The sequence below is a fragment of the Pimephales promelas genome, chromosome 2, assembly GCF_988280905.1.
Source record: "Pimephales promelas chromosome 2, fPimPro1.hap1.1, whole genome shotgun sequence".
NCBI lineage: Eukaryota > Metazoa > Chordata > Actinopteri > Cypriniformes > Leuciscidae > Pimephales > Pimephales promelas.
This window is the reverse complement of record NC_142770.1, coordinates 19,156,861-19,167,749: the sequence shown is the minus strand read 5'-3', so window position 1 is coordinate 19,167,749 and position 10,889 is coordinate 19,156,861. Positions and strand designations below refer to the sequence as shown.

Below are 10,889 nucleotides of genomic sequence, written 5' to 3'. Positions count from 1 at the left end.
GTCTCGCGATGTAACGAATTGGCAACGGCATGAAAGATCTGCTAAAATTAGCATAACCCGGTGCCGTTCGAGGTGTTTGGTGGTGTTCGAGGCGCATACAATACAGACTGCCGACAGTTCAACAGGGCGCAGCTCTTAAAGGGGCCACGCCTTATTTCCACTCGTTACAGCTTCCATCCTACTGAACAGGTACCGGTATACAGGGGGAGGGGATCAGGCCATGAGAGCAGAGACATCTTTGAATGAGTGCTATTTACGACAATACAAGTACTCCACAGCGACTCTAGGGGTCACAGTTTGACAAAGTTTGACAAAAACGGAAATTCTTCATAGTGCTGCTTTAATGGTTGCTTTATTTTACAGTACGTATACTTACATTGTAGTTACCTAAGAAAGTAATGGTATACGTTACTGTAACTACATGGGTTATGGTTAGGTTTAGGGGTAGGTTCAGGGTTAATATCTAGTTATTTCCCAGTTTTTGTAATTACTCAAATAAGTACATAGTATGGGAAGCATGACTGTACAACAAAGTGCTACCGATTTAATAAATGGCAATATGTTACAGGTTCAGTAATCATGTACACTCAACACTTATTCCTATTTAGTTTCAGTTGGTTTATTTATATCAAAGATGCTTGTTTGTTGTACCAGTTCAGCCAGATGAGAAATATAGTGATGAAACTCACTGAGAGAAAGATAAGATACATCCCAAAAAGCAAGCGGTCAATGACTTCACTCAAATGGACCCACTCATCTACGCTCTCATCAGTTTTAAAATGTTTATCGACCTGCTGACGGATGGATAGTAACTCGTGGCTTATCCTTCTCAGTTCCTGAAGTGTAGGATTTGTGTTATGGACCGCTTCTCTCAGAGGGGTGTCATCTACAGGATCACAGTGTTTGGTCTCAGTACTGTGCTCTACAGGCACAAGAGAAGTTATTGAAATAAATACATTTTTATACATAAATGGATTACTCTTATGGCTCATTTACACAGAGATTCGGGATGGTAAACCCTGATCTGGCTTGCCTTTCCACTGCCAACAGTACCCTTACTTAATTGACGTAGTCTATACTAAAAAGAAATGATCTACGTAATTTTTGCCCGAAGAAGAATGCGTTCTTATTCTTGCTTCTCGGCATGTGGCTGTATGTCACAATAAGACAAGCAGCAACATAAGGCGTTTCTCAATACTAAGTATGCAAAGTTCGGACTTGCCAAGTTAGGGTTAGTCCCTGTCTCTTTTAGTTAAATTATAGTTTTATCAATAATAGCCATTATAAAAGTAAAGGTACAAGAAGCTATAAAATAAGAAATAAAGCAAAAAATTCAGTCAAACATACAAAGTCAGCACTCTAGTAGTCTAATGTTACAACGGTAAAGTTAAATAGCCTAAATATATAAAGTTATGAAACTTCACTTAGCCCTCAGCCATAACGGTTGGCCAGGGAGCCAATTATAGATTCACGAGACCAAAGATCGCCAATTACTTCTTGGTGCTCGTCTTAACTGAGGGTCGGTAGTGGCCCAGTGGTTCATGTAGGTTGTCTAAAAACTGGAAGGTTGGTGGTTCAATCCCGGTTCCACCTGGTCATGAGCAAGACACCCAAGCATAGCTGCTCCTTGTATGGCTGACACCACCGTCGGTGAATGAATGGATGAATGTGAGGCAAAATGAAAATGCAGTCCATTTACCATTCTACACTAGATGAATTATGCAATCACAATGACTAGCCGAGGAAAGGCTGTTCCATGCGGGGGACATGAGCGCTGAGCGCCCGGTGATCGCCTGGATTGGATCTCACAACCTGGATCAACAGTAGATTTGATCTAGGTTGTGAAATGTAGCCAAATATTTGAGCTTTAAACAACTACATTCAACTACAACCAATCAACGTTCTCCAGTGAGTCTAGCTCCACCCTTTTGGTACTGTACTACTGTAGCCAACAGGTACCGAGAAAGTAGTACGGTACGGTTCGGCATTCTGGTACGATTCACAACTTTTAACTGTAGAAACGGAAATAATTGCGTACCGTACTGTACTGTACAGTACCGCTTGGTGGAAACAAGCCATTAATGACATTTGGAAATGATTAATTCAAAACAATTGAATAAAACTTCAGCCTGTGGTGTCACCACAGTAGATCATCCGTACATTTATCTGGCAGGTTTTAAATTTATAAACAACACTAGACAGACATTTAATTTTGCATGTAGGACTTACCTTCAGGACCACAGTTTTGGTCACTGGGTTTCTTGCTTAAAAAAACAAGTTTAGCAAGGTAGTTGAGGAAAAACACCTTGGCCCATCGAGGTAACGGTCCATAGTTACTGGAGCCACACTGAATATTTATGATAAGAATTGTCTCCAGAAGACTGGCCACCATCAGTGCCAAGCAGAGAGAGAAAAACACATCTGGAAAGAGATTTAATGTAAAAGAGAGGAAATGTAATGTTGGCAAGAGAGGAAATATGCTTTAAACCTGTCATAACTAACAATGACTGTGACAAGTATCAAGACATTTTTGGGCCAGATTTATAAAACAGGGCACATTTCTGTGAGACTGAAATCCCAGAAAAGCGCAGACGGGTGTGGAAAGTTTTGCGAGCGATCTACTGACAATGTACAAATTAAAAATGCGGTCAGCTCGTTTCCACAATGACCATCACAATCTACCAAGAGTAGAGCAAACTTTGCCACGCCCTTTATATGGTCATATTTGACATATTTGGACATCGGATTGTAAAAGGATATTTTATGATCATTCCACAATTCAAATGGTTAAATCTGGATACACACTGGATTTGATCCAACAAACTTTAAACATGAAAATGATATGCAATAACAAACTAACCCCAACCACAATAGTCAATTACTATTTGTCAGTATTTACATGTAAAATTATAAAATTAAAATTATAAAATTATAAGTGTAACCATTATTTCTCACTGCATGTCCGTAGTAAGTCCTGACAGTATTTTTAATGCTAAAAAAGAGGTTTGCACGGGTGTAAACTTAACTTGAGCATTTTCTTTCAGTGCAGCCAGAATAAGTACTCGCCTAGTTATGAAAAAGTGTAACACTACAAAAAAAGCTCCTATACAAACTTATGAGAGGTAAGCTGTTTCCTGTGACGGGCAGCAGGTCGTTCATTAGCAGCAGGAACACAGTGTAACCCAAGATGAGGGTCATTTTGAAGGAAGATCGATCCACATTCTGAGTTGGTAGAAGAAAGCTGAATAGATCTACAGCAATGAGGAAACAGCTGGGAATCAGGAGGTTCACCACGTACATGGTCGGTCGACGCCTGAGAACGATCTGAATCATAAAATATAAAAACTGTAATAAATGTTCCAATAACAATGATTTTTCCTAATTTATATGCGTTCATACATAGTAAATGAGTGCATCATAAGATGTTTTTAGCTCTTCAGGACGTAATGCAGGTTTTTCAGCTTGCATGGTGACTAGCTCCCACTCTCCTTTAGTTTGCATTGCATCTAGGGAATATTTAAGTGTTTCCTCCACTGGTTCAATAAAAGACAATTGAACATCCGCCGCTGTAGAAAAGACCAAACAAATGAGGGGTCACAAATGTTTACTGAAAATCTACCCTCCAGTCAAGCCAACTTACCAAAGAGCGTGTAAGAATTAAAAGTAAATGTGCAGTTCTGAATATCGAACGGAAATGTGTAGATGTCCATGTTGCAGGAACTGATCACATGAATTGGAAGACCATCCGTTACTATACCAGTATTTTGGACATAGAGGTAATATGTTTCTGGGACTTTATTTTCATCCACGCTTTTGAGTAAAAAAAACAAAGAAACAGCAGCATTAGGAAAGGGTATATGCAAATGTTACAGGGCATTCCTTCTATCCATCACATTTATTAAAGCTTTTGAGTAGGCTTTTAAGTCAGATGTACTAAAGTGCAAAAAGTCTCGTAACATTTCATGATACATTTCATTAGCAATAATCAGCATTGACATACAGTTAATCAAATATAATAGTTTGATACTTTTGAACTCACAATTCATTGATGACAATATCGGGCCTCCACAGTTGTTTTCTTGGCAGTGAGATTCTGTCTGTTCCACATTCATCGGGATCCCAGCTCAAACCTTCAATATTCCAAACCTATAAAACAAAGTATCATTATAATAAAGGCTACACGAAATTGTGAGGGATCTCACTTCTTTAGATGAATAAACAAACGCTGCAGAAGGTCTTACCATAAACACCCAAATGTACGACTCAAATAATTGAGCTTTTTCATCCTGAAAGAAAATAATAAAATAAGAATGTACATCATTTCCAACCCCACGATTGTCTAAAGACATGCACCTTAACATTTATTTCTTAATTGATTAAATTCTAAAATATCATTCACAAACCAGCTCAATATGACAGCAAAGTGGCGAGCAGGAAAAGTAAGTGTTCTTTAAATGACCGTTACTGACTGTAAACTGTAATTTTATTTAATTATATAAATTATAATTTCTAAATTTTAGGGAATCCTTAGGGTTCAACTTGGCCAACTTTTTGAAATACACAACTTCACTCAGCCCTGTCTTCACAAAGGCACACTGGCTTTATGTTTCCTATTAATACAGATTTGGAGCTCTATTTTGTTCCTGCTAAGATCTGCTTGTATTTCTGCCCACTTTCAGATTCTTACCTCTGTTTTTTTTTTTGGTCTTATCGCAACACATTTGATTGTCTGTGATTAAACAAACTTACCACATCTAAAATTCCATACAGCGTGAAGGTCGCACTGATGTTTGTGGGAGTTTTTAGGTGAATAACTGGCCTAATCTCAGTTTTGCCAAAGACGTTCTCCTTCAGGGCTGTTAAAAGAGCATCTGTAGTCGGTTCGGAGCAGTTAATAGTCCCTGCAGGTTTCATTAATAGTGCTGTAAGAAGAAATTAATTTATTAAACAAAATAACTAGAGGTAGTAATAAGTGTTTTCAGTTCAGTGAAATAAGAATATAAATATCAATTGAACAACTTTTTGTCTGAATTAAAGACCGAAACTTAACGACCGAAATTTAATGTTTATTATAATGCTTGACAGATCATCAACTGATCACTTAACAATCAATTTATCACTTAAAATGTATTATTTATTCATCCAAAATAAGGGTTAGTTTGGACTGCTCAGTTCTTTGTCCCTTGCGAAGTCTTGTTTTGCACATGCTTCATTATCAGTGATTCCTTGTTTCCTTACCCGTTTCAATAAAGTGGATTGATCTGACTGCCTCCACCCAGTCATTACAGTTAGCAATGATGACAGAACTTTCAGTTTTGTGTGAAAAAACTCTTTAACTTATGATTCATGTATTTTCACTCATACAGTATTACAATCTACACAAGCAACAACAGTATTTAACCTTTAAGCATTACATAACTTTGTTAATTACCTTGTTAACTAAAGTGATGTGAAAATTATTTAATGTGTGTACAGCTTAATTATTTTTAATTATAATCTCATTTCTTACACTGCGTTAGGAGACTGTAGATAATGATGAGCCAGGATTGTGGAAGACAAGCTGTGGATTCAGAAGCCTGTAATGGTAAAGTTTTTTGTCAGATTAGCAAGTTCTTTTTACCACATCTAATAAAAACAAAAATGGCAACGTGTGATTTTACCCGAAATGTCACTACATTTAGCATTATAATGTTACTTTTATAAAATGTGATGAGAATTTTCATAAGATTTGTGAATATATGATGTCTAGTAATAGACATTTGAGCTCAATGAGTAGCATTTTACACTACAGTGTACATATTACATGTGATGTGTAACATGTTCATATATCATAACAAACATCTAAATGTGTAAACTGCTTCTGGAAATGATTACATATTAAATACATTAAACATCTTCATTTCAAATGTGATGGCAACACAAGATGAACCACAGTATATTATTAATTATTGAATCAATTAAATAAATCTCATAAACCTGACATTTACACAGTTTACATTCAGTAATGCATTAAGATTTTGAAGACTATGTCTTACCCACGAAGCCATCACGTTCTTAAGAATGTGAAAACGGTTGGCAATGCGAATGCTATAAAATTAAATGAATTAAACTTACAGTTTTATATCTGTGAGTCTGTGATTTAAATACTGTATCAAACTTTATACCAACACTGATTTGCCTAGATATTTTTGTGCATCCCATAAGTCCGAGAAGCCAACAATATGCAAAGCAAAGCATATGTCGTGTAAATCCCACTTTACAAATATGGTGGTTTCTGTGGTGCTTCCATGAAGACAAAGGGAATAACTGATTTTAAGGATTTATTTACAACTTTTATTAAAACAATAAAGAACAAATCAATAATAAGTTTTCTCCTATACAGCAACTGACAATATATCTATAAAATACACAAACACACAACATAAATTCACAAAAAACACTAAAGGTGATCTGAGCGTTTTTTCTTTTTTCTTCCTTTGCTATCTCTACAAGGGTGTAGCACAAAGGATTTGACGAGTGAATCCATAACCTGTCTTGTAAACTTTACTTTTTAGTTGTCAGGTTATATTTTAAGAGAACTCAAATACACACACACGCACACAAAAAGAAGTTTCCATTCCAATAACGTGAATTCGATCCTTTTCACGGTCAAAAGACAGTCTAGCACCAACCCCTTCTTCTTCAACTTATTACACATACAACGTAAAACTAGTAAAGTCCTATGATACCAGACAAATAACACAATATTCTTTTATCAAAAAACATAACTCTCAATAAAAAATATTACAAAACGATTAATGTAGCCTAGTTATGGCTCTAAAACTCCAGCCCCCAATCGTATATGTCGAAAGTGTAACAATTATCTGTTATGAGGATAGCAGATGAACCCAAGCGCTGACAGTAGACAACTCACACAATGTTTATTGTAACAGAAAACAGGGGAAAACAAAACCCACGAGGGGGCAAAACAGAGGTAATACAAATGAGATATAACTAAACTAGATAACACTTGGCAAGAACTAGACTATTACCTGACAGCAACTACAACACAAAGTACTTAAACAAAACTCTCTACTAAGACAAGGTACTCACGGAGAGAATCTCACAAAGTACAGTATGAAACAATGGACCAGCACAGGACAGTAGGGGATTAAATAGGGGAACACTAATGACGAGGACAGGTGAAGCGGACTAGACAATAATGACAAGAAGAGGATAACATGGGGGCGGGGTTATGTAACGAGAGACAACACAAGCACATGGCCCAAACAAAAGACCATGTGCTTGTACACAAAACATGGGTCTGTCATGATCCAGCCTCAAGACTTGGGGAAATGGATGACAAGAAGGCCGGATCGTGACATTATCTAAAGTGTCATAAAACTTTTCTTTTAAACAGTTATTTTAGAAAATTATAATTTTCAATGACATTTCCATTTGCAGTCTTTATGTCTTATTCTCTTTCTGCTTCTTGCAATAAGCAGAGTTTTGTTATCGGCCTTGAAATGTATAACACTATCAAAAACAATAGCATAATAGCCTACAGATGTTTCAGAATGAAATATGCCAAATACTGGCCAGTAGGAACACGGCAGATGCTGTTTAGTTAACCTTTCACAAAGTCATCATAAAAACATTAATTGAAGCAGTGTTTCTAGTAGTCCACACCATTTTCGTTTTTCTTCTGTGGATGTCCTCAGCTCCTGATTGGTCAAGTTCAGATAGATCGACAAATCGGCTCATTCAACAGCACACACCTCATGAATGCAAGCCGACAGCTCCCGATCTTTTTCGACATGCTTAAAAATTATCGGGAGGTCGAGAGGTGCTCGGCTCGGCTCGTATCTTCCTCGCACACCGTGACATGAGAGCATAACCGATTTACACGCGATTTCTCCCAAGTGAAAAAAAAATCATCTGTGAGCTCGTAAAAGAGCAAAAAATCACACCGTGTACGCCTGCCTTTAGTGTTTGCATAGAGGGAGGATTATCTGACCACACACAATCTCTTGGCAGATCTGCCCTTTTCTGTTTGTTGATTTAGGCATTTAATCTTCTGTACACTGTGCATTTAGAAATCAGATTCCGTTTGACTGAACTGGCAGCAGCAACCCAAAATGTGTTTTGCAGTTTTGTAAGGATTTGATTTCTGCCACTATGACCTGTGTTTTTATGTATATCCTTCAGAATCAAAGACGTTACATTCTGCTTTTTATCAAGAATTGCTGGATGCTTTCGCAGATTCTGGCATTGCGGACTGATTTAAATGACCACCTATTCATATTATACCATTTTGCACCAGTGGGTCCAGTTTGGACAGTGGACTACTTCTTTTGACATGGTTACTGCTTTGCAAAGATTTGAATAGATCAGGGAATGTCTTTCTTTGACTGTAACGAATCAAACTCAGTTCAACATTTCTACATGTTCTACTAAAATATTTTTTTTTGTTTTGATTATTTTCAGTTTGACTTATGGTAGCTTGAATTTCACGTCTCTTGTTTGATAGGTGTTGGAGTATTTCCTTCAGCCTTAACATCCAAGCAATTGCTCTCTTCAATCTGTACCATTCTGAATAAAACTCAATCAGTTTATCCAAAGGTTTCGCTTTTCCTGTACCACTGACACAATTTACTACAGCTGATTTTTTTCAATTCCACTTCCATTGCACCTGTATGATCTGGTTGCCAAGGCTATTCACTTTCATGTTTATAGAGGAATACTGGTCCTTTGACCCAATTTTCCTTTTTTCATGAAGTTTTCCACTTTGATGCCTCTAGAGGTCATGTATGCTGGGTTTGCATGAATGCACGAGCCTCTGAAAAAGTTTCAGTGGAACCACACTTTTGCCATCGAACTGTCTCAGGCAAGCCAGCAGTGACTGCGCGCGTGCGCTCGCTTGTAAGCTGCGCGGACATGGCGACCGAGTCTACATCCATTCCGAGAAAAGAGATCCTTGTTCCCGGAGGGCTGCCTCGGCGACCTTCGTGAAGACGCGAGGACACAGGGCTTGCCCGAAAGGGAGAACCGCTTACTGGTATGCCTGCCCGTTGAAAGCAAACCGTAGGAACGGTCTGTCGAGGGAGAATGGAGACATGGAAGTACGCGTCCTTCAGGTCGATCGCTGCAAACCAATCCTGGGGCCACACACATTCGAAATGCGTTTGGCGGAGAGCAGCCTGAACGGCAGCCTGTGAAGGGAGCGGTTCAGCATGCGTAGGTCCAGGATTGGCCATAACCCACCGGTTTTCTTCGGGACAAAGGGCTGTAGAAGCTGGAACTCATTTTGGCTGGAGGGTCAGTCCCAGTTGCACTCTTCGCCAGCAGCGTAGCAATCTCCGCTCTCATGATAGGGGCATTGCCACCGACCATAGTGGAGGGGACACCCCTGAAGTGGGGAGGAGACTGCGCGAAATGAATCGCGTAGCCGAGCCTGATCGTCCGAGCGACCCAGCGGGACAGGTTGGGAAGCTCTAGCCAGGCTCCCAATGACTGTACCAGTGGGGTAATACGAACCACAGACTTCCCATCAGTGGTGGAATGACTGGCCCAAACGTGGATAGCATAGCGGCCCGGTGAGGGGGCACAGTCATTGACAGAGGAGGCCAGGAAAGGTAGAATGTTCCACGGGAATGTTCTACTCTGTCAGGGGCTGGCGACAGAGGGGAATGAGAGCGGCACGGTCCGGGGACGGCGCTCACAGTCATCCGGCTCTGGGACAGAGGAGGACGAGGGGTGCATGGCTTGGAGACGCCGCACAGTGTCGTTCAAGAACTCTGTGTGCTCAGAGACGGGAGAGTCAGTTCTTTGGGAGAATTAGGGTTCTCCCCTGGCCCTCCTCCAGGGGAAGGAGTGGCCTGCTACCAGCTCCTGGTAAGAACTGAGTCCCATTTCTGAGCAGCCCATCTCAAGAGTGCCGCTTAACCCGGCATATAGCGGGGGGCGGGGCTCAGAACGGGCGGTGTGGGAACCGCAGGAGGGCGCCTTTGGCTGTGGACAGACTGAGGGATCTGAGCGACAGCGAGACCTTCGGGGCAGAATCTGCTCTTGGCCGGTTGAGAACTGTTGGGCAAAGCACTCAACCGCACCACCGAAGAGGCTGACCTGGGATAGGGGGGTGTCAAGCAGAAGGGTCCGCTCGACATCCTTCACATCGGACAGGTTCAGCCACAGAATGGTGGGCATCACCTGATCCAGGGAGCGTACGACCACTTTCATCACTCGGTCATGTTTTGAACATTCCTATTCGAAGAGTACATACCCTGCTCCATCACCGCTGTTCTGGAGGATGGGGAGACTGAGTTACTTGTATTGCTGAGGGCCTCCTCACTTGAAGCTCACCATACTCTGCTCCACCACGGTTGTCCTGAAGAGTCTTGTGTCTACTTGAGAGTGTTTTAGAGTAATTTATATTCAATAAAGCAAAATCTGTCCTTTTTACCTTGTTGTCCTGCCGCGTGTTGTCCCTTTTGGTGTAGCTCCTCAGAGTGGTAGTTGTTGGGGGTGTTGTGTTGGAGGGCCCGTAACATTTCCCTGTTTTACCGGAATCTATTTCTGAGTGAACATTTTTGGAAGTTCTATGTTGTCTTCACTCTCTAATCCACTTATTTCCAGGTCTGACAGAATGTGACTATGAACAGGTTTTTCTTGTCCCGTCTTTCTGCCTTTCAAGTTTAAACTTCCTTGATCAATGAAAGCATATGCTTTTACTAATTTGTCGCTTTTCTTTGACTTGATCTTGACTGGAACTGTAGCAAGAGTGCATTCACTGTTTCCGGCCCCAGTGTACCCACAAGTTTCATGTTCTATGGAAGTTGTTCTCCTGCTAGTTTTGTTCTCATCACAACTTCTGGATGTGGGGCTTTTCTCCTTTGTAATGTGCAAAACAC

The 10,889-nt window shown here is 40.2% G+C and overlaps 1 protein-coding gene across 1 annotated transcript; it reads right to left on the bottom strand.

The window, feature by feature from the left end:
• Positions 1-623: 623 nt before the first annotated feature.
• On the bottom strand, positions 624-4,914 carry LOC120491843 (5-hydroxytryptamine receptor 3E-like). Its single transcript, XM_039689823.2, has 8 exons — positions 4,750-4,914; positions 4,242-4,286; positions 4,040-4,146; positions 3,641-3,810; positions 3,400-3,566; positions 3,114-3,324; positions 2,230-2,421; positions 624-922 (listed from the first exon to the last, which is right to left on the bottom strand). Exons 1-8 carry the CDS (start codon positions 4,912-4,914, stop codon positions 624-626), a joined length of 1,356 nt encoding a protein of 451 aa, XP_039545757.2.
• Between the last annotated feature and the right edge of the window lie 5,975 nt (positions 4,915-10,889).